This window comes from Arthrobotrys flagrans (genome assembly GCF_004000055.1).
Source record: "Arthrobotrys flagrans strain CBS H-5679 chromosome Unknown unitig_0, whole genome shotgun sequence".
Classification (NCBI taxonomy): Eukaryota; Fungi; Ascomycota; class Orbiliomycetes; order Orbiliales; family Orbiliaceae; genus Arthrobotrys; species Arthrobotrys flagrans.
In genome coordinates, this window is record NW_027137550.1 from 4,445,916 (window position 1) to 4,468,822 (window position 22,907).

The following is a 22,907-nucleotide window of genomic DNA, read 5'->3' on the forward strand; positions in this document are numbered from 1 at the left end:
TTAGCGACTGGTTTACATTTGGAGGATATTGGTGCATATTCTATGTTTCTTTGCAGACACAAAAGAAAAAGAAGAAGAAAAGTTCAGACTGCAACGAAAATAATTCCCTGCAAATTTTTTTTTGTTACCGGTTGTACAGTTGTACATTATATACGGCCTTATTACCTAGATTTTCGACCTTAATATCAACTCAAGCTAATTTTATATTGCGTATACGTAGACCCCCACCGACCGACCCTCGTCGACCTTCTATTCAGCAACTTCAGCCTCAGCCTTCTTCAGTACGGCGAGAATCAAAGGACTCAATCAAACAATCTTCATCAGCAGCAATTTCAGTCAAGCAGACATCGTCGACGGCTTCAATTAAACAGACAACTTCTACTAGTTCTACTACTACGGCTGCGACTGTTATATTTCCTGGAAAGGGCAAAGATAAGGAAAGCGATTCTACCTCGACAAGTACCAGTGAAACCGACAGTAGCATTAGCCCCCTTGTTGATGATACGACTTCGTGGAAAGGGAAGAGGGCGGAAGGACGGGTTACTTTTCACGATGATAAGGAAGCGCAGAAGGAACTTGCGAACAAGAGTTCTAATGTTGGGAAGGTTGCTGGAGCTATTGCTACTGCTACTGTTGCTTCTAATGTTACATCTGCTGTTTTGGACGGAAGAGAACGTGGGAAGGGGAATGTTCCTAGTAGGATCAGGAGTCCTGAGGTTCGACCGGATTCAAGAAGGATTAGTACGATTGAACAGCAGCAACAACCACCGAGTCGGATTATGGGACCTGAAGGGCGAGGGGATCCGAGACGATATAGTACTTTTGACCCACCGAGGATTAAGAGTCCGGAAGGACTTGGAGATCCGAGACGGTATAGTGCTGTTGAACCTTCTAGAGATCCTAGACGAACTGGTCCTGCTGGCACTGCTGGTCCTGAACCTCAGAGGGGATTTGTACCTGTTCCTTTGCCGCCTTCTGCTATTGGGAGAGGTGGTCCTCCGCCGCCGGGATGGGCGCGTGGACAGCCTCTGCTACCTGGTGCTCCGATGAATATGGTTAGAGGGGGACCGCTTCCGCCTGGTGCTCCTGTGAATATGGGTCGGGGTAGACCTCCACCGCCTGGCGCTCCTGTTAATATGGGTCGGGGAGGACCTTTACCGCCTAGTGCTCCTATGAATATGTGTAGGGCAGGGCCTCCACCACCCGGCGCTCCTATGAATATGGGCCGAGGTGGACCTCCACCGCCTGGTGCTGTTACTTCGAACATCGGACGGGGAGGGCATTTACCACCTGGTGCACCTTCAAATATCGGACGAGGCCAGCCACCTCCAAACTACCGCCCTGGACTTCCACCACAAATGGGATCACCAAGAGATGAAAGACCCGAACCACCCAGAGACGCAAGACCCGAATCAAGAGACGGAAGACCCAGACCTCCTTCACAGCAAATCCCACCTCAACAACAACCTGGATTTGGATATGGTCGTGGACAACCACCCCAGGGATACGGTGTAGGCCGCGGAGAACCCCCATTACCCGGTGTATTCGGTTACGCCCGAGGACAACCATTACCAGGATATGGACGTGGACGTGGTGAACCTCCACAGCAACCCGGTATGCCATACGCTCGAGGACAACCAATGCCGCCTCAACAAGGATGGGGCCGTGGAAGAGGTGATATTCCACCACAACCTGGACCTCCTGGACCTCATCAACAACAGCCACTTCTTCCACCCACCAGTTCGAGTCCGGCTACTAGAGATGCGGAAATGGAACGTAGGAAGAGTCAGGGTACTACGCTTGGTGATGTTGTTACTGGCGGACTTATTGGTGCTGGAGCTGCGACTGCTGTTGTTGCTATGATGAATAGTAAGAGAGACGACGAAGAGAAGGAAAGGAAAAGAAGGGATGATGAGGAACGGGAACGTCGGTATCGAGAGGATGATGAAGACCGTCGACGTAAGGAAGAGGAAAGACGTAAACGGGATAAAGAGGAAGAGGAACGAAGAGCCGCCGCCACCGCCGCAGAAGTAGAACGCCAACAACAAGCTAAAGCCGAAGAAGCACGTTTAGCTAGGATCGAGCAGGAAAAACGACAGATCCGAGAACGTGAGGAAGCTGAACGGGCCAGACTTGCAGAAGAAGTCAGACTTGCGGAATTAGCACGACAACAACGTATCCGAGAGCGCGAGGAAGCTGAACGGGCCAGACTTGCAGAAGAAGCCAGACTTGCGGAATTAGCACGACAACAACGTATCCGAGAGCGCGAGGAAGCTGAACGGGCCAGGCTTGCGGAGGAAGCTAGGATCAGAGCTGAAGAAGAAAGACAACGGCGGTTACGAGCTGAAGAGGAGGACAGAGCTAGACTTGCTGAGGAAGAGAGGATTCGAGCTGAGGAGGCTAGGATTCGTGCCGAGGAAGAAGCTCGTCGATGTGCCCTGATTGAAGCTGCCCGCCAACGTGAGGTTGAACGAATGGCAAGGATTAAAGCTGAACAGGAGGCTCAAATTCGTGCTGAGGAGGCGGAAGCTAGGAGGAAGGAGGCTGAAGAGGTAGAGAGGAGAAGATTAGAGGCAGAAGAGGCGGAAGAGGCAGAGAGAAGGAGACAGGAAGCAGAGGAAACAGAGGCAGAGAGGAAGAGGAGAGAAGTCGAAGCCGCCGCCGCCGCCGCTCTGGCAAAAGAAAGAGCAGATAAACGCCGACGCGAAGAAGAAGAAGAAGCCGAAGCTGCTCGTTTGGCTGCTGAACTAAAACGACAAGAAGAAGAAGAAGAAGAAGCAGAACAAGCGAGATTAGCAGAGGAACAACGTCGTGCTGAAATCCGTGAGCGACAGAGGCTTAGACAAGAACGTAGGCGTCGTGAACAGGAAGAGCGACAGCGACGGTATGAAGAGGAACAAGCACGTTTGGCGGAGGAAGCTGAACAGCGCCGACATTATGAAGCTGAACAGGCTAGACTTGTTGCTGAAGCGGAGGCGAGGAGACAGTATGAGATTGAGCAACGTAGGATTTATGAGGAAGAACAGGCTCGACTTGCTGCTGAAGCCGAAGCACATCGAAGATATGAAGAAGAGCAAGCTCGTTTCGCCGCAGAGGCCGAAGCCAGTCGTCAGTACGAAGAGGAACAAGCTCGTCTTGCTGCTGAAGCTGAAGCGCATCGACAGTATCAAGTAAAACAGACCCGTCTTGCTGCTGAGGCTGAAGCCCGCCGTCAATATGAAGAAGAACAAGCCCGACTTGCTGCTGAAGCTGATGCCCGCCGTCAATATGAAGAAGAGCAAGCCCGCCTTGCTGCTGAAGCCGAAGCACGTCGAAAATACGATCTCGATCAAGCCCGTCTCGCTGAAGCTGAACAACGCCGTATCTATTACGAAGAGGAGCAAGCCCGCCGAACTGCTGAAGCCGAGGAGCAAGAACATCGACGTTACCAAGAAGAGCAAGCCCGCCTCGAGCAGGAACGATATGACAATGCTATGCGAGAAGAGTCCGAACGCCAACGCCAATCCTACCTAATCTACGAACAGCAAATCCGAGATGCACAAGAAGCAGAACGAAAATCTGTTAATGAACGCCGCATGATCGAAGAAGCCCAATCTAGACAACGAAGTATTGACGAACATGAGGCTAATGTCACCACTGCTGCTGCCCTTGCTGCCGCGACCGCTGCTGCTGCCGCCTTGGCTGAAAAGGAGCGCCGAAAGCGAGAATCTCGTGAAGCTGCTCGCCTCTTTGCAGAAAAAGAAGCTGAACGCATCCGCAAGATCGAAGAAGAGGAACAAAAGGCTGAGGAAGAAGCTGAGGCTCAACGACAAGAAGAGTACAAACGCATGCAAGAACGTGAAGCAGCGCGCATTTTGGCAATTCAAGAAGCAGACCGTCTCCGTCAGATCCAAGAAGAAGAAAATAGAATTGCTGCTGAAGCTCGCCACCAACAGGAGCTTATCCGTCAACAATATGAAGCCCAACAGCGTGCGATGGAAGAAGAAGAGGAGCGTCAGCGACTTTATCATATTGAACTTGCTAATCGTGCAGAAGAGCGTCGTCAATTGGAACTCGCTAAACGTCGTGTCGAAGAAGAGAATCTTCGTCGTCTTGAAATGGAACAGGAAGAGCAGCGAAGAAAGGAACGCCGTGAGAGAGATGCCGAAGCTCGGGAGGAACGGGAACGGGTTCGTCGTGCTGCGGCCGAAAAGCATCGCCAACAACAGGAAGACGAAGCGCACAAGGCCCGTGAACGTGAAATTGAACGACAAAGACAAGAAGCTGAAGCCGAGCGACTTCGACGAGAAGAACTTGAATGGCAGAGACAGCTTGAAGAAGAAGAGGCAGTAGCACTTGCTGCTGCTGAAGCAGCTCGACTTGCGGAGGTTGAAAGACAACGTCAAGAAGAAGAGGAACGTTCGGCAGAAATCGAAAGACAACGGCAGATTGAAATTGAGTTACAGCGAAAAGCTGAGATCGAGGCTCAACGTCTCGCAGAGCTTGCAGCTGCCGAAGAGAAGCGCGCTAGGCAGGAAGAACTCGAACGACAGCGACAACTTGAAATTCATGCCATACAACGTGCTTTGGAGCTTGAGGAGCAGGAACGTCTTCGACAAGAAGGGCGACTTCGCCATGAAGAATTTTTGCGACAGCAGGCGCTTGAAGCTCAGCGAATTGAGGAAGAGGAACGGAGATGTAAAGAGGAGGAGGAAGAAGAACGGAGACGCAAAGAGGAAGAAGAGGAGCGGAGACGTAAAGAGGAGGAGGAAGAGTTCTTGCGACGGCAAGCCGAAGAAGCCCGACAACGTGAAGAGGAAGAGAGACTTACCCGCGAACGCCAAGAAGAGGAGCATAAGTCGAGGAATAGGTTGTTGTTTGGAGCTGTCGCTGGTGGTGCAGCCGCTTTCGCAGCTGATAAGGTTAGGCGTCGCATCGAGCGCGAAGAGCAGGAAGCCGCCGCCGCACGTCAGAGGGAGATTCAAGAACAACAACGTCGGGAACGTGAGGAGCAAGAACGGATCGCTGCTGAAGCCCGCCAAAGGGAAATTGAAGAACAAGAAAGGCGCAATCGTGAGGAGCGAGAACTGTTTGCTCGGAAGGAAGCTGAAAGAGAGAAACAGGCTGAAGAGGAGCGACGTAAGAAGAACAGGGCTCTTGCAAGACAGTTGTACCAGGCTCGAGATGAGCAGGAAAATAATTTTGCTGGTCTTATCGCCTCCCCAGAGGAGGACCGTCGTGCACTGTTTTCTACTTTCATGCAGGATACAGCCCTAGCGAGACAGCGAATTGAAGCCGAACAGGAGCGCCAACGAGCAGAAGACGAAGCAAGACTTAAAGCAAAAGAAGAAGCCAGGTTCGAGGAAGAAGCTAGACTCAAAATGGAACAGGAAGCCAAAGAACAAGTTGACCCTGAAGCAGAAGATTTAGCAGCAACGGCTGTCACTTCTGTGGAGCGAGGTGTGGAGTCCTCGTTTACTTCGGATAACGAATCAGACAGCGCCCCAGCAGACGGGGAGGGAATGTTTGCTTTCTTGCGTCGGAAGGGTGGTCTAGGTGCTGCCACGTCAGTATTAGTTCCCCCTGCTATCATTGGTCAGGACTTGGCGGAGACTTTCAAGCAGCGTCCCAGGTCACCGTCGCCCAAGCCAAGCTCTCCAACCAGCTATCGCATGCCTGGTGGGTTTAGTGATGGCGAAAGCTCTGACCGGGAAGTGCCTGTTGAGGAAGAAGAAACGACTGCAGCACCTTCTGCATCTGCAATAGAATCTGCAGTCGAGCCTACTCTGCATGAACCCGTGCACGTGGAAGGGGAACATGAAAAAATCGATACCGGGGTGCCTGTTGAACGTACAATTGATTCTTCTGAGGCGGTACCAATTGAACAGCCTCATGGTGAAGTTGAAGAACCTCTTGAAACTGCAGTCATTGGGGCCATCGTGGATACGTCGTTACCTATCGAAGAATCTGTGCTGAGATCTGTCGTGCAGACTGAACCCGAATTCTTGCCTGAGGGTTTGGACATCTCTTCGCTCATCGAAGCCGCATTATCTACACCTCTCGCAGACGCCGATTCCATAATCCCCATCCCCGAAATTGAGGTGCCGCAACTCTCACAGCCTGTCATTGAGTCGGTTTCTGGAGCCCCACTTCCTGCCGCAGAATCTGTTCCTGGATCCCCACACATTGAAACAGAAGCTCGTGAAGTTCCACCTGAGCCCGTTACTGAAGAGTCCCCAGAGGCACCTGTTACTGAAATTGAGCGAGAACTTACCCACACAGAACCAGTTGCACAACCAATCGAACAAGAGACTGAAACTGTCCAAACACCCCACTCTGCCGCACAACTTCTGGGGCTTGCCGCTGCCGCTGCCGCTGCTGCTACTCGCGCAATCCTTGAAGACGATGAAGAGCTGGAGTCACCAGTGCCACCAGTGGATATTCAAGTGTCTCGTGCATCTACGCCTTCTTCCACAGAAAAATATATCGAGGAGGAAGAGCATGCGCCTGAGAATCTAACCTCTGTTCCACCATCCGCACCAGCATCTGCGCCGGCCAGCCCATTGTTGACTTCTTCCGCGCCTCACTCAGCCCCGTCTTCCCCAGAGTCTACTCCTGCTGCTGATATCACTGATTCTCCCGAGATTGAAGACTGGACTCCACGGCGACGTGACAGGCGCCACAGGATTATTGAAAGGTCCAATTTTAACCCACCTGCACTCCCACCTAGTTTCTCCCGCATTGATACTGCAGATTTCGCTGCTCTACATGGAATCGAAATTGAACCTCTTAGTGCGTCGGAATCAATTCACCCTCATTTGACACCTGGTGGGCTTCCGATTCCTAAGCTTATGCTCACGTCTCCAACGGCTTCATATGCTGGTTCCTCAAGAGCACATAGTGAAAACGGAGATACCCTTGGGCATGAAGAAGAGGAGGAAGGGGAAGATGGACATTATCACGACGACGTACCTGATGTATCCGAGTTTCACCACGGACATCCTTCGGATTCAGAACGTGCTGTCGAGACCGCACCCATTGCAGCTGGCGACGAGCGTATCGAACAGTTCCCTGAACGGTACGACCCACAATTGCAAGAATTCTCGGAAAAGTTTGGATTGCCACAGGAACTTGAACGTACCAGCCCCGCTGCCGAGTCTCCCGATGATCTGGACCTTTTGAATCAAAGCCGTCTGTACAGAATGTCTGGATGGATACATGCTTTGCCTATTCTCGCAGAGGAAGCTGAAGAGGATGAAGCACATCGCGAAAGGAAAAGAGAGAGCAATGACATGGCAAGTGATGATGTTGCTGTCCAAGATCCGGGCAGCGCATCTCGTGAGTTAAAACCATCGTTACCTATTGGGCTTGGAATTGATCGTGCTTATGGTGAGGTGCCCGAATCCCCTACTACTCGGGTTTGTGAAACTAACCAAGAAGTTGAAGATATCCCCCAATCCAAAGTTGAGGAGGTAGAGCCAACAGGTCCTATTGTTACTGGAGATATGGATGAGGATGTTGAAGAGGAGATTGTGCTTGCCAATGAATCGTCTTATATCCCCTCTGTCCGAGATATCCCTCAATATCCTATCGACAACATTGACGACCTTGAGAGCCCTGTACCGTCTGGAATCCCACCTGTTTTGGAAGGCGACTACCAGGAGAGCTATGAACCTAGAATGAAGGATCTGATAGATACTGTCCCTGAAGGCGCTCATGATGACAATGATATGCCTATTGTAGATGTGGACAATGCTCCTGGAATCGACAATATTATTCAGGGCCGACATTCCCATGGGTATGTCCAGTCAATAGCATCTGACGAAGCAGAGAAGAATCTAGATTCGGAAGTTATTGAATCCGAAACCCCAGAATTGGAAGATGCGGTGTCAATTACACAGGCTGAGATTACTCTACCGGCCGAAGCCGAGATCGTCCCTATAGTGGAGCCGGAAACGAGAGCTTTGGACGATGGATTGGTTGATGCGGAGTCTGTCGAAGCCCCAGAGGTTTCTCTACCAGCTGAGGCTTCTATTGCTGGGCCCTCTACTCCTACAGATGCTGGAATTGATTATGAAGAAGAAGTCCCTTTGCCGATTAGCTCTCCTACTTCACCTGCTCCAACATCGCTTACTTCCGACAAGGTAACCACCGTGCCAGTTTTAACTGAGGAGGTCAGAGAGGAGGTCAGAGAGGAATCCCCAGAGCCATTGGCTCGGCCTCTGCCTACAGATGAAGTTGCAACTGTTACCCTAATTTTTGCCGACGAGACTACCTTGGAAGGACCAAACCCTCTGGAAGAGCCCGTTATCTCGCCACCTTCAGTCCGATCGCCAGTGGCTTCAGAAAAGGAGGCTCCACTAAAAGATGTCGCGGTCGAAGAACCACAACAGACAGTCAAACTTCCAGAAAAGCTGGTCGAGTCGCCTCCGCAACAGTCTTCAAGACTTTTCGGAATCGGATCAGGTTGGGGCCTGCGAAAGTTTACCCCACCATCGCTCTTTGGGGGTTCCCAACAACAGTCTAAATCTATTGTAAATACCGCTGAAGAAGTCCGTCAAGAAGCTGCATCTGTACCCGTATCGGATTCCATCGACGTGGGAAGCATTGCTAGCCAAGATCCTCCATCGCCAACAAGTCGTTCATTGAAGGAAGCACCCATCGCAGCAAATGTGCCGGCACCTCCATCTGTTTTGGAATCAATCGACGAGCCGGAGCACCTGAGAACTCCAACTATGACACCAAGAACTGTCGCTGATGTGGTTGAACCATCACCTCTTTCCCCCATGGTTGAGCCTGAAACACCTCAATTTGAAGAAGCTAGACCAACATGGGATGAAGCTATTAGAGAACAACTACCTGGATCACCTTCTCTCCGCTCGACAATAAGGACACCGCTTCAAAACTATGGTGGCGCTAGTGTTACTGGATTGCCTGAATCCCCTACCCAATTGCGGACTCCTGCCCCAAGCATGCGTGTGACCTTAGTCCCTGGACCAGATGGCAAGCTCAAACTTGATATCAGACGACAAGAACCGAGCATTGCGCAACCTGTTCAACCATCAGTGCAGGAGGAGCAGGCAATTGGTCAATACTATTCGCCATACCCTCAAGTTCAAGCTGAAAATTATGATTTGCCTGCATCTCCGCCCCCGCCATCCCTAGTATCAATTCCGGAGACTACGCACGGATATTATCCACCAGCACCACCTAGTGTCATGGAAAGTATTCACCCAGTGGAAGGCTTTCCAGCTCCGTCTCACCTCCCTCGTCGATCAACTAGGAGGTCTATAGCTTCCGAAGCACTTGCATCTATCTCTCAGTCACGAATCACCCAGCCTTTGCCTCACGAACAGGAAGGTGTGAGCCACCCTCCAGTATCTCAACATGAGGAGCCAATTTCGTCGGGTTACACTCCTGTTCAGCCACAGATGCCAGAGGCTTACCCAGAGACTTACAACCTTCCCGCATCACCACCACCTCCGTCCCTGCTATCTATTTCCGAGGCCCTTAACTATCCTTCAGTGCCACAGAGTGTAGCGGATTCACACATTTCTCAAGCTCCATTCTACACCCCAGTACTATCGACAAGACGACCTCCTTTTGATGCATACGACCTCGCCTCGAAATACCCGTCACTCTATGCACCCGTTTCTTCAGCCGCATCGATTCCTGAACCTCCAAGATATGACTTGCCAGATTCTCAACCAGTATCTTTGGCTTCTGAGGCTGCTAGCTTTCCATCTTTGCCACACACAGCTCAACTTTCGTCTCTACCGTCTCAGCAAATATCCCAGCAGCCTTCGTCTATGCATTCCCGTACTTCTAGAAGCTCAAAGCTACAGTATCTTAAAGAAATTCCTGAGACTGCCACAGATATAGAGCCCCATCAATCATTGCCTCAATCGGCTTCTCTACATTCACAAAGTCTTCCGTTTACTCCCTATTACGGCGTGGATCCGTATACTTCTGGTCTGCCAAGTTCTCCAGAGTACCTTCAACGAAGATTGCCATTGAGGAAAGAAACACCTTTGGGTGGACGTATTGAGCTCCCTGGATCTCCAGATCCCGAAGGGTTGAGAGGGTCCCCGGAACTTCGAAGAGGATCGATTGGATACGCACATGACATTCAACTCCCACCATCTCGAATCGGTGAACGTGCTTCTACAGCATTTGAACCGGAGAGGGATAGGCCCCAACTGGCTCCAATCGAAGTGCAGCCTACAGCCGCAGCTGAGCAATTTGCATCTATATCTCCGACATCTCCGATCAAAAAGCCAAGGACACCCTTCGAGGAATTCGGTGCAAGATCTCGACAATCTCAGGCACAAACACCGCCAATACACCCCAAGTCTCCATTCCAGGATCTGTTGAAATCACCAAGGCGTGTGCCTGAGCCTACTTCTGAATCTGAGTCGTCAGCCTTACCAACTGTCGGCGAAATAGAAGCATTGAGCGGTCTTTTACCTCTTGATAATGGCGAACTTGCTACTCCTACTGATGCTCAATTGGAAGTGTACCCACTTGCTGAGAAACCATCACAGCCGGAGGCCTATTCTGCAGGGAAGTCCATTGAACCATCCGAGGCTACTGACACTGAGGCTTTCGAAACCCCAAGGCCTGGGATGTCACCAATTATTGAAAGCGATGAAGACAAGCCATTCAATCCACGCGCAGTGCTACCTCAACTCGTTGGGCCAGTGCAGGAATCCACTACCCCAGTCCAATCTCCACCTCAGTCTCCATCAAGTATCCCAGTACCTTCAGATGCTCCACAGCCAATTGCTGAGGGGAAAGATGCACAAGTGGAACCGGCCCCCATTGAACCTGATGTCACCCTAGAAGCACCTCAGGTTGAAAATCAAGACGCTATTGCTGAAGAAGTTACTGTGCCAGTACCAGTTGCTGAGGAAAAATCAATGGTAACAGAGTCGCCCAAGCCTGCTGAACCCACTTCTGTGGCCGGCGCACCAGCCCGGGGCGGTAATTGGTGGAACAGATGGACAACTTGGTCGGCACCACCGGCTCAACCTACATCAACATCACCTCCATCTGTGGAGCCTGTAAAATCCCCAGTTGCACAGACAATTATTGAGGAAGCGAAACCTGCATTAGAGGCCTCGGCTTTGACCGGGTTTGAGAAGCCTCTAGATACCGTTCTTCCCGTTACAGAAGCCCCAGTAGTTGAGACAAATCTGGTCCCTGATGTTCCCGCCACCAGAGAACTCAATGAAAAGCAGGTGTCCCCTATCAGTGGCATGATGTCTCCTGCTGTGGCTTCACTTCCTCTGGAATCCTTCCCACACCGGCCAAAGAGCCGCTCTCACGTCCCCAGCGAGCTTCCTCTCGTCAAGGCGGCGAGCCCTTTCGTTCCGCGTAGTGAACGAGTCCAAGTTGAATCTCCAATCACGCCACGACCTAACCGCCCACGATATTCTTCAATTGCGTCAGTTGCCCCGTCTGAAGTAGAGGAACCTGAAGAGTCAAACGAACCTTCACCTCAAGTCATTCGCCGGGCCCGATCACCATCTAACGCATCTGCGTCCGTCTATGGCGATGACGAGGTCTTACAGCCCCCGGCCAGTCCATCCCTTTCGGCAAGATCTAATCGAAGCTCCCGTCATATGGACCGTGGTCGGCGTGTATCTGAGTTGCAATATGCTGGAGACATTTCTAGAGAAGGCTCTTTGCGTGAGCGACGTCATTCTCGGCACTCAGTTCTTACTGATGATGGTGATTTGTTTGCTGCAGGGGCCCCACGTGAGGCTCGATCAAGGTATTCAGTTACTAGCGACCATGGAGCGTCTGATGTCGTAAGATATGCATCCTCGGATACTACACATACACCGGCAGGCTCCACGAGGGAGAAGCCTCGATCTCGTAAACCAATCCTGATGGATGATGAGGCACTTACGTCCCCCCGCACTGAAAGGGAGAAAGCGAGACGCCCATCGAGCTCTAGGCATTCACATCGGGAACCGCGAGAGGACAAAGAAGATGTTTCCTTGCTTTCACCTGCATTTGAGCGTGGTGGTAAACATAAAGAACATAAGGAGCATCGCGAGCATCGCCATCGTTCTCGCAGTAGAGACAGTCGGATTCAAGATGATATCGAAGGCTTTGATGATACTATGTCCGTCGCATCCGCCAAAACCGATCGAAGTTCGCGCCACCGCCACAGAGAGCACAAGCACCACGAAAACAAGGAGCGGAAGGAACATAAGGAGCACAAGGAGCATCGAGAGGATAAGGAGCACCGAGAGCACCGAGAACGTCGAGAACATCGGGAACACCGCCGCAGCCGTGATGAAGATGATGCCGCATCCCTTTACTCAGATAAAAGCTCAAGGCATCGACATCGAGATAGTGATGCAAGTTCTGTTCAAGAACATCGTCTTTCGCTGGGCGACATTCCTGACGACCAACAGTCTATTATTTCATCGAGTAGTCGTAGAAGCTCCCATCACCACCGCAGGCATCATTCACGTTCCAGTCGGCACGAGGATGATCGTGCTGAAGCACGGACTCCAGCGATTGAAGATGATGTGCCGGCTGTCTCGCCAACACGGGATAGTAGCACTCATCGTCACCGCCGTAGTTCGAGTAGGGAACATCATCATAGGCGCACTTCAACAGTAGCTCAGGATGAACCCGATACTTCTTCTCATCGGGAAAGAAGGTCGTCACACCACCGCTCACGGTCCTCAGTGTCGGCTAGAGATGTGGAGGAAACCGAAGCACTTGAAAAGAAATCGCGGCATTCACGAACCCCGAGCCGTGATATCGACTACGGTCCTTCTCGCCTGACACCCCTGGGGATCGCAACATCTTCCCAGACATCAGGTCAGAGAAGGGTTGGGTCTACGCACGCTTACAATCCAGACATGCTGTCGACATCGACTCGAGAATCTACCCGTCGCCGCCGTCCCAGTATCTCGTCAATCTTCGAGCGTCCGGAAGAAGAAAGGGTGACGACGCCGACCCCCTCGAGGTCTCGGCCGCCTAGTGCTCTTTCGGATCGTGCCAGAGCGCCCGAAGACTCTTCTGCATATACGGCAGAAAAGCCGCAGGTATTTGAAGTTCCTCCCCTCAACATGTCGGCACAATCATTGAGAGGTGGCGTACAGCTTGCTTCTCCTCCTGCCCCTACTGCCCAGAAAGAAGATCAAGTACAAAACCAAAAAGAGGACAACCCCACGGTGCGCTCAAGTTCCAGAAAATCTGTTCCTAACGCTCGCAACGTGCAACAATTAGAAGAAGAAGGTTCGCGACCTGTAGACCCATTCCTTTTTCTCGAGTCTCCTAGTCCATCTTCTGTTCCGCCTCCCCTCCCTTCAAGCTTACCTCTTCAAGATGAGCCTTTTTTGCAGAGGTCCTCCCATAGCCCTGCGCGCATGATATTAGATGTTCGGCCGAGACGCAAACGAGATATACACAACTTTTTACGAACGTTCAATGCATCTGACGAAAACTTATCACCTTACAATCTTCCCCAAATTCCTCACGACGATGACATCGAGCACCATTTGCCTTCCGTTAAGCCGATTTTTGATTTCGTATCTGCATCCCCGCGCCATTCCGTTCTTTACGATTTACCACCTATCCCAAGCAGTAGGGATTCCATTATTTCTCCTCGGATTCCCACTTTATTGCCACCACACGGTCTAGAAGCAGCGCTTGCCGGTGAGCCCGAACAGATAAACAACCGAGCGCTGCCTATAGAACTGCATAATATACGACTTCCTAGGAGTGCCACTGCGTCCCTGCTTTCAGAAACCTTTTTCGAACAACCTCATTCTTTTGCTACGCTAGTACTTCCCGCCGAAGACAGGCATTCGCCTATCTTTACACCAACGCCTTCAAGTATTCCGCATTTTGGTAATGACCATTTGGATGCCAAGTCTATTTGTTTTGATCTAACTTTGATTGTAGATACGGGAGAAATCTTACAAACCCCACATAATATAGAACGCTTAATCACCCCTCCATATGACCAGATCCAACTACCTGACGACCATGTTTCTCTGTTCGAAAGTCTTACGAGTTTTCCAGGTAGGGGTTGCTATTCTGAGGATTTGCCAACAAGCCGTCCATCTGTGAAAGCACAGCCACCCCAAGAGACTGAGGTAGTACCGGTGTTTATTCCCCTGGAGCCCGCTCACAATAATGTCACCCTTCCACTATCCCCGGTTCAGTCTGTTCAGTCTGTTGCTCTGAAGGATGGCCCCATACTCCCATGCCTGCCAATTAGTCGACCTGTCACACCGGAAGCTGTCCTCCCAGCGGAGCCGTCTGAGATCGCAAGCGCGCCAACTAGAATTCCAACGCCAGCCAACGAGGGTTACCCTTCTCGATCAGTTAGTGGTAGCAAAGTTCAACCTCAGGGACTACAGACCGAAGCCCAGATTCTTTCTCCCGCAGTTTTGTTGCCGAGCGCAATTGCTCTGCCTTCCGGACCTTCATCTGTTGACTCGGGTCAAATCCTAGGCTCTGACACACGGCGGCCAATTCCCTTCATCGATCTTAATACGAAGTTCTCGGAACCTGCTTCACAATCTCATTCTACCATCAAAGAGAGCCCTATCGAATCAGCGCCAACAGGGGCTTTTAATCCGGACGACGATTTGCCAGCTTTGCAGAGTACACAGAATAGTTTCTCTTCTCTTGACAGCGAGTTCGAATTCCTAGGAACAAGGGACTTGGCCATAACACATAATCTTCCAGAGAGCAGACCAGTTACGCCATTACTGTTCGCTGATGTTGCCGAAAAGTCACTCGACCTACATAAATCCGTTGAACATGACATTACGTCGTTTCAACTTCCTCAAAGTCGGCCGCAGACTCCTGAGTTTGTTAACTTGCCGCTGCCAACTTGCGAACAGCTGCATGGTCTGCCGATCAGCCGCCCAGTAACACCATTCCTAGACCATGAGGCCCCAATATTAGCTACGGAATCAATTATCTCCGACAGTGCGGCCCCAGCAAGCCGACTGCAGACGCCCGCGTCGACTATTGCAAAGTTTCCAGAAACACCTGGGTTGGCTCAACGGGATGGCGAAGAGGTGCCGCTTGAGTTTCCCGTGCTACCACGGAGCCTCGCTTCGAGCCCGAAACTCTTAGTTCAATTACGTGAGGGCAGCCTATTGGAGCATCGTGCACATACATCTCTCTATTCTCCCCTTCTTCTTCCAGAAGGCCCGCTGTCACCAACACCACTGGGGGCTACAGACATCCTGCAAGATTCTGCAATTTATGATCTCCCCGACAGTTTACCCACCTCGCCAAAATCTATTGACATCAAGCATGGCTCGAATATGAGTCGATGGTTTGCCTTCCCAGAGTCTGAGAGTTATTCTACCTACGAGGATGCAGTCCATGCACCTGGAGCTATCAGCGTACCCCCAGAAATTGATTTGGGCTCCGTCCTGGGTCAAAATTCTGGAATGTTAGTCGACAATGTGCCCGGGATGAGTCTACCTCTTAGTCGGCGATCTTCATTGGCGCTCCCTATCGGGGTTGGCTTTTTACCAGTGCTGCCGCATAGTCGTCCGCCATCAATTCTCTCGATCTCCACAGCGGATCAAAGTGAAGTTCACGAAGTGTCGACATCGTCAACTAAGAGGGCCATCGACCTCCAGCTCCCAGACCCCGGTCTTTCAAAGCCTGAGAATCACCAAATTTTTGAGACCACCAAATTTCCTGCGAATGACGTGGCAGCTCCATATGCCGCATTTGCAGAACCTGGGTTTGCAGGTTTACCCGGTAGCGCCCGTGCCCTGTCCCTGGAAGCCGAACCAATGGCTCGTGAGGTCCAATCATCATTCGTCTTGGCGGAAGGCATAATCCTGCCCCACTCCCAAGCAGGAACTTCCCATCTGCATTTCACTCCGGGGAAAATCGACATTTCTTCCTACTCTCTTCCGTCCGGAAGCTTCCCAGGGTCTCAATCAGAATTCAATGCTCTATCCGATGTTGGAACACTTAAAGCACTATCTACAGTCGCGGACCGGTTCGCTTTACCACCCGACGCCACTGATTCCATCGTTTCATTCGAGCCAATAGAGCAGCTAATTACGTCTCGTCCGGTTCTTCCCTTGAGCGAGTTCTCTGTACACTCGGTTGGCGATAGTGCCAATTTAGAGTCCGTGAAGTCGACATCTGAGTATTTCCAACATCAATTGCCTGGCTCAACCCCATCCTCACCGAAAATTGACTTGAGATTAGACGTTCGTCCACCGGAATTGTCTCGCGGTGTCTGTACATACAGCCTCTGGGATGTCAACTCTGATTTGGAACGACCGATATCGCGAGGGTATTCCATTGGTGCTCCTGCCATTGTTGCCTTGCCAAATCTTCCTTCTTCAGCGGCATCTTCGGCCGGATTTGGTGAATTTGAATTACCTATCCCAGCTTGCCCTTCGCTCCCCGAAACCTTGAGAGATGATGACCCTCGAACTCCTACAGAAGAAGCTATCGAAATCGTAGCACACATCCTCGGCCCAGAAAGCATATCACTACCTCTCTCAGACATGGAATCCGGTTTCTCATTTCCCGAAATACGCTCCAAAGCTGCTGGACTTCATACTCTCCCTTATTCTAGACCTCCTACACCAATATCCTTTGAAGAGGTGGAAGGCCCTACTATCCAGTTGCCAACACCGTCGGAGTATATGCTAGAACTTCCAATTTCACCAAGATCTGTCTTTCCTCTGGTAGATACTAGTTCTCAAACACCTTACGATGGCATACTCCCACCAAGTCACCAAACTAGCCCTCTGCTTCTGCCCGCGAACCCGGAACCCATAGTCGGTAAACTACCCCAGACAGAGGCTAAACAGCCAGAATGCGGACACCGGTTGTCGAAGGTACCCATCGATACTCTACCAAGCCTGCCAATATCTCCATCTCTCCAGTCCTTCAAATCGTACACACATCCAGAGCGGATCAATATTGCATTGCCAGTTAGCAAGCCTGTTTCCCAAGCTGTTTCCCTAATTGCTCCTACCTTGAAGGCCGATAAAGCTACACAGCTTGAGCCTATTGTATTACCAGGCCTTCCAAATTCTCCGGCATCTTTCTATATCCCTGCTGGCAATTTCACACTAGGTTTGAAAGACATTCATGGGATTCATCATGGGCTTCCTACAAGTCATGAGGCCAGCCCTATGGTTGCGCCCATCGCAATTGCGGCTCCCGTGCTACGTCAGAGGACAATCTCTATATTGGAACTCGAACGAGAAGCAACTTCTGAAAATCACCAACTCGTACAAGCTGGCGAATATCCAATGCTTACAACGAGTCCTTCATCTATCTTTGAGACTGCTTGGGACAAATCAGGCCCTGTAAATTTCCCTCAATTGCCTTCCAGCTGTCCAGCCTCACCTTTTGTGCAACCACTCGTTTCAAAGGCATTGCCTGAAGTTCTGTGTAATGTCCCCGAAGTGGCTGGATTTTCAATTGGCCGTGAAGGGCAATCTCAACTCACTTCTGCATTTGGGGAAGGTGGCCACCACGAAATGGAAGCTGACTATCCCGATTTTGCTGTCATCCGTACTCTGCCAAACAGTACTATTTCATCCATTGTCGCTGATATCCACAGCTTCGATATTACCCCTCACGTGGCTGGCTTGCCCGCTTCCCTTATCAGTGAGCCTATGTTGCACAAGGAGTTTTTGGTGGCGCCTATTGAAAATCTTATGGAGGCTGCGATCCAAAGCAATCTTCCAGCTTCGATGCCAGTGTCACCTCGGCTGCCATACCCCAACATTTATTCACAGCAGCATGACCTCCCGCCAAGTCGGCCTTTGACTTTGGTGGAAGTTCCTTGCGATGTGGATGATGTTGTTGAGTCCGAAGACTTACGGAATACTCCTCGCTATAATTTCGAGTTTCTTAGCGCTAACCGCATTGGGGAAGCCATCGCGCTTCCTGAAAGTGTTCCTCCCCTATCCGCAATTTTCGATGATAACCGTGACAGATTGTCTCGTAACATTCCGAGCAGCCGTCCAGAGTCCGTCTACGAAGCGAGCTCGCGTATCGACGACTTCCAGCCATTCGATTTACCTCGTGATGTCAAGCTCCCATACAGTGTCGCGTCGAGTCCGGCATCCTCGGTTGTGTTTACAGCTAATTTTGGTGAGGAAACATTTGGGTTGCCTCTAAGCAGAGCGGCGACGGAACGGGCCGAGGAAATGTTGCCAAGTCCCCCGGTCTTGCCGAAAATTAGCACGGAGAACCATAGCCTGTGGGACGACGATGGTCTGCCAGGGGATTATGACGCAGTTGAGCTTCCTCCATCAGAGGCTAGTTCGAATTCAATCGAGACTTCACGAAAACGCCTGCTTCCTATCGATGTTACCAGTCAATATACTTCAACATGTGAGGCGAGGCCGGTCCAGACGATTGTTCCAACCCAAGTACCAGAAGCGCTTCCCGAGAGCCCAGTACTACCTCCAAGTTTAAGCGGCGTTGGCGTCAACTTAACTCCTCCGGGTTTTCTTGCTTTACCGGCGCAGTCTATCGTTTCTGCGGTAGATCCCATTGTCGAAGCACCCATTCTCGAGGTTGTTACCAAGGATGTTTTATCCGAATATCAGCACGCCTTGCCTCATTCGCCAGCCTCTTCAATCCCTAGCCTAGATGATCAAATCAAGGGCTACTACGAAATAGTTCTTCCAGACGGTGCGCTCACAACAGTATCTGTCGGAGCAGCCAGTGCGGTTATTGATTGTGATGAGTCTGATGCAGCCAACACAGTAGTGCCCCTCCCGGCAAGCCCGAGAACGGCGCCGTCACTTCATTCAATTCTACAGGAATCTGCTAATGCAAGATTGCCGCGGAGCCCTACAGGTTCGCACTACACTTTCGGCCTCAGCGGTGGTGTCGAAATGCTACCTGATATACTTGTGGAAGAGCCACAGCATCAGTTGCCAGAAGCTCAGTTGCCTCGATCTTTCATCTCTGTAGCCCTACCGCTAAGTTACCTCAGCAGCGTAGGCTCAGATCAGGGTTTGGATTGTGCACAGGCCCGTCAATTGCCGCTTTCTCGGTCGGTATCTAATTTCGACAGCGGAAGCCATGGCTGGTCGGGCTCGGTGGTATCAATGCATGGAGATGTGGTAGAAAAAGATATAGATGCAGGTCTTCCCGATTCGCCTCGCTCACTGTCCTTTGTGTGGCCTACTGGTGGCGATGCTGCTGAAGCTGCATTTCCTCTCCCTTTTTCTCGTGCTATGTCGAAGAGTTCGGTCACACAAATTCAACCAGCTGAAACTCAATCATCTGTCCCGCTTATGTTAGGTGTCTTGGAAGATGATCTCCCGCCACTCCCTTCCACCCTTGCGCCCACACCGGTTGAACAAGAGTTCACAGCTCCGTGGGGATCTCATCTGCTGCCTCACTCACACCTCGATTCACCTTTGGACAGCCCACCTATAGCCTCGCCAATTTCTCTACCAGCCATCGCTATCACTTTGCCACCAATTCCAAGAAGTCCTAACTTTCGCGGATCTGATCATCTTGCGGCACTGGATATTTCTCACGATCCACGTATTCCTGTGTCTGCTTTTGACTCCCCTTACATTGATCAGGCTGTTGGACGGGATGCCGAATCTATTGTTTCGCTTGCGCATATTGACAAAACCTCTATTATCAACCTAGAGCCATCATCATCAAGTCATGCTGTCGCAATACTACTTGAAAATATTCCTCTACCAGCTTCTCCCACCCAGAAGCCAGTTGTTCCTGATTTTTCTCTTGGGCATATCCATAACGAAGTGGCAACTCTACCATACAGCTACCCTGGGTCACCATGCGTCTTGCCCGTCGAAACGCCCACATATGAAGATAAAACTCCTCTACCCGAATCGTATAAGCTGCGTATTCCCCTTCATCAAGCCACTACTAGCTATTCTAGTTCCGATGACGAAGGTCGCAAGGAGGTTTCAATTCCTCGAGCCGTGGCAATTGCCGATGTTAATGACTTTCTCATCCATGATCCCCCTGAACAGTCTTCGAAGGTTCTACCTGTGGCTAGCGAAATCGATGTTGAAGACTTCTTGGTCCAATCTCCAGTTGCATCCCTAACCCAAGAACCCCTTCCTAGAGATCTTGATGTCACGGAGTATATACTTGACTCAGATTCAATAGCTGTGCATAGCGAAGGCATGGATAGTCCGAGATTCTCCAGTGGCCTCTTTGATGCTGATGTTTCTCACTTCGAGGACTCACTTTCAGGCCAGGGACCTCCTGAACGCTCGAGATCCTTGGCCTCTGAGAAGAATATTGACGAAGAACCATCCGGCACCCACTTAGAAAATATCCCATCAGTTCCCCAGTTACCAATGTCGAGGGATGGTGGTACATTCTCAGAAGGGACTTCTCGACTTATTGAATCTGCTGGTAGTATTCCTCCTGCCGAGCTTCCAATTTTTACAGGTCCACAGTATGAAATGCCGATGGCCGAGGAGTCTGTTCCCGCTCTTTCTCTTTCAAGCCCTCAAGAAGCTGTGGAATCCTTTGATACGAGTTCAATTGCCTCGACCTCCGACCCACGAAACTGGCTTGGTTACTCTGATCTACCAGAACTCCCTAGTTCTCCGTTGTTTGAGCCAGCAGCTAAACCCGAACGCCCATGGAATGAATCCGTCTACGAGCCCCCTCAACTTCAAGAAATACAATGGCCAATGCAGGATCCGCCTCATCTCGTTTCCTCGACGTCGCCGCCTGTATGGAGTTCACCGCAACAACGTGGACTAATTGAGGAAGAGTCCCAGAGTCAATTCCTACCCCCAGGTGCTACAGTTTCTGCACCCCGTCTATCGAGAGGTGTCACTATAACCTTTCCAGAGTACGAGTCCGGGGTTGAGGATGCTGAGACCAATGTCATCGATGAGGTTTTCCCGCCAAGTAGTCCGCTAGCACGAGAGGCTTTCTCGCCTTCCGACGTCGATTTTATTGACGAGCTCTTGCCGCAATTTGAATCCCCTCCCACTAAAAAAGCCAGTAGGGACCAGCGAAGAAATTCGGAAACGAGACCAAGCATTGGAAGCAGAGGTAGTGCCGAAGCTCCTGGGTTTGAAATACCACCATCTATCGATTACTCGGAACCTGTAGAGTTTGACCTAGCATCTCCTATATATCGGGAACCCGTGCCAGCTCTTGAAGAACAACCCGTCCTAGTTTCTCCGTTAGAACTACATCTTACTTCACCTACATACAACATTCCATCTGGTCCACCCTCCGAACCAATCCCAGAGATATCGTGCGCCACACCACCTTCCTTCACCGGAACTTCGCAGTCACCTTGTTCTTCCGAGATACCTTCAGACGAGTTTCAAGCACCGATCCAGGGTGACGCCTTCGAACAACCAGGCATTATTCCTAGACTCTCCCCAGCCTATCAACATGATGACACAGAAGTGCTCCCATCCTTTGAGGAATACCGCCTTGTCAGCGGCGCCGATTTTGAACCAGATTCATATATCACGAGAAGCCCGACTGAGACAACTATCCGTGGCCAACGCTCATTTGAAGGCCCACAGTCCTTCGACGAGGGATTCGCAGATGCTGAAGGGTCACCCGAGCCACCTTATATTCTTCCTCCTGACTCTCCAACTTCAGATTGCTTCCCAATAGCTGGCATTGGTTCTTCACCCCTTCTCTCTACTGCAGAAGGCAATTCTTTGGATGATTCCCTTCCTAGCCAAGTTTTGGATGAGCCGTTATCTTACCCATCCCCACGACAATTTACTACAGTTGAAAGCTCGTTTATCCCGGTGCCTCTTACAACTCTGGAACACAGCCCAACCTTTCAACATGAGGGTCAATCGAGTATACCAGAAGTCCTGGCAGAGCTTGAGGATGAAGGCGTTGAGTCAGATTACTATAGTGGTAACGATGATGACTCCGAGTCAGAAATTTATAGACCAGCTTCTCCTCCAGAAAGCATTCTCGGCCCTTCAAAGACGGTTAGATTCTCTGAAACCCACGAACTTCGTGAATACATCCCGGATGACGGAGAAACCAGCCCCGTCGAGTCCGATACCTGGTCTCTACCTACAACCGCTGGTAGTTCTAAACCGAGGCGCATTCGCGACTCGATGCCGGTTCCTGAGCTAGACAGTCTGAGCCTTTCTCCAACTAACCCAGTTCAACCTATCGCTTCAAGAGGATTCACAGAATATCTTCCTCCCTCGTCTATTCCTTATATTCCCGACGAACAGTTTGGCCATAGCAGAGAAATTCCGATCGACAACCATTTCGCTGACTCTACACCTGAACTTACTGTTCCTTCTGGTTTACCACCTACTTCTTTGCCAGAAGAGGTAGCGCAGGATGTTCCTGTCCTTGAAAAAACCAGGGAAACTTCGGCTGTTGATACTATCCCGGCGCGACGAGCTTCTGTTCCTAATCCCTCACAGGAACGTCCCAAAAAGACCCCTAAGGCTCGCCGCAGGAACTCAACCGCTGATGATACTGCTAAAGCTAAGAAGGCGCCAGATCAGCAGAAGGAAGCTAAAACTGCGGCTCCCCGCGGAACCTTCTTCCTTCCACCACTTTTTAGGCCCTCCGCGTATCAAAATGTTGCCAAGAAGACGAAGAAGCCTATGTCTAATAGTGAGGCCACTCAGTCGGTTGGAGCAGGAAGTATTGAGCCCTTAGTTTTAGAACCTTTACCGAGGGGCCTGGTTGATGTCGAAGAGCTTTTGTCGCCTTCGTACCAAATGCCAACTTCAGAGCCTACGATGGGTCCAGTTGCTGAAAAGCCCTCCAAGCGAAGGGTTTCTGTCATTGCATCCTCGAAACAGAAGCCACAAATTACGAAGGAGGCTTTGACAGTCCCGGTGCCCTTGCCGGAGCCTAAGAAGGAATCGGCCATAGCTTCCCTAGAAGCGGTGTCTCAGATTAGTAAGGAGGTCATGGAAAAC

General features: G+C 50.9%; 1 protein-coding gene across 1 annotated transcript in view; it reads left to right on the forward strand.

Annotated features, from left to right (window-relative positions):
- Positions 1–22,907, forward strand: part of DFL_004337 (uncharacterized protein) — a gene marked incomplete at both ends in the record, with an annotated part of 37,104 nt that overhangs the window by 3,657 nt on the left and 10,540 nt on the right. Inside the window, 4 exons of the mRNA XM_067633417.1 lie at positions 221–7,368; positions 7,426–13,049; positions 13,107–13,857; positions 13,912–22,887. Coding sequence (XP_067491587.1) covers positions 221–7,368; positions 7,426–13,049; positions 13,107–13,857; positions 13,912–22,887 — 22,499 coding nt within the window. The remainder of the gene's footprint in view (positions 1–220; positions 7,369–7,425; positions 13,050–13,106; positions 13,858–13,911; positions 22,888–22,907) is intronic.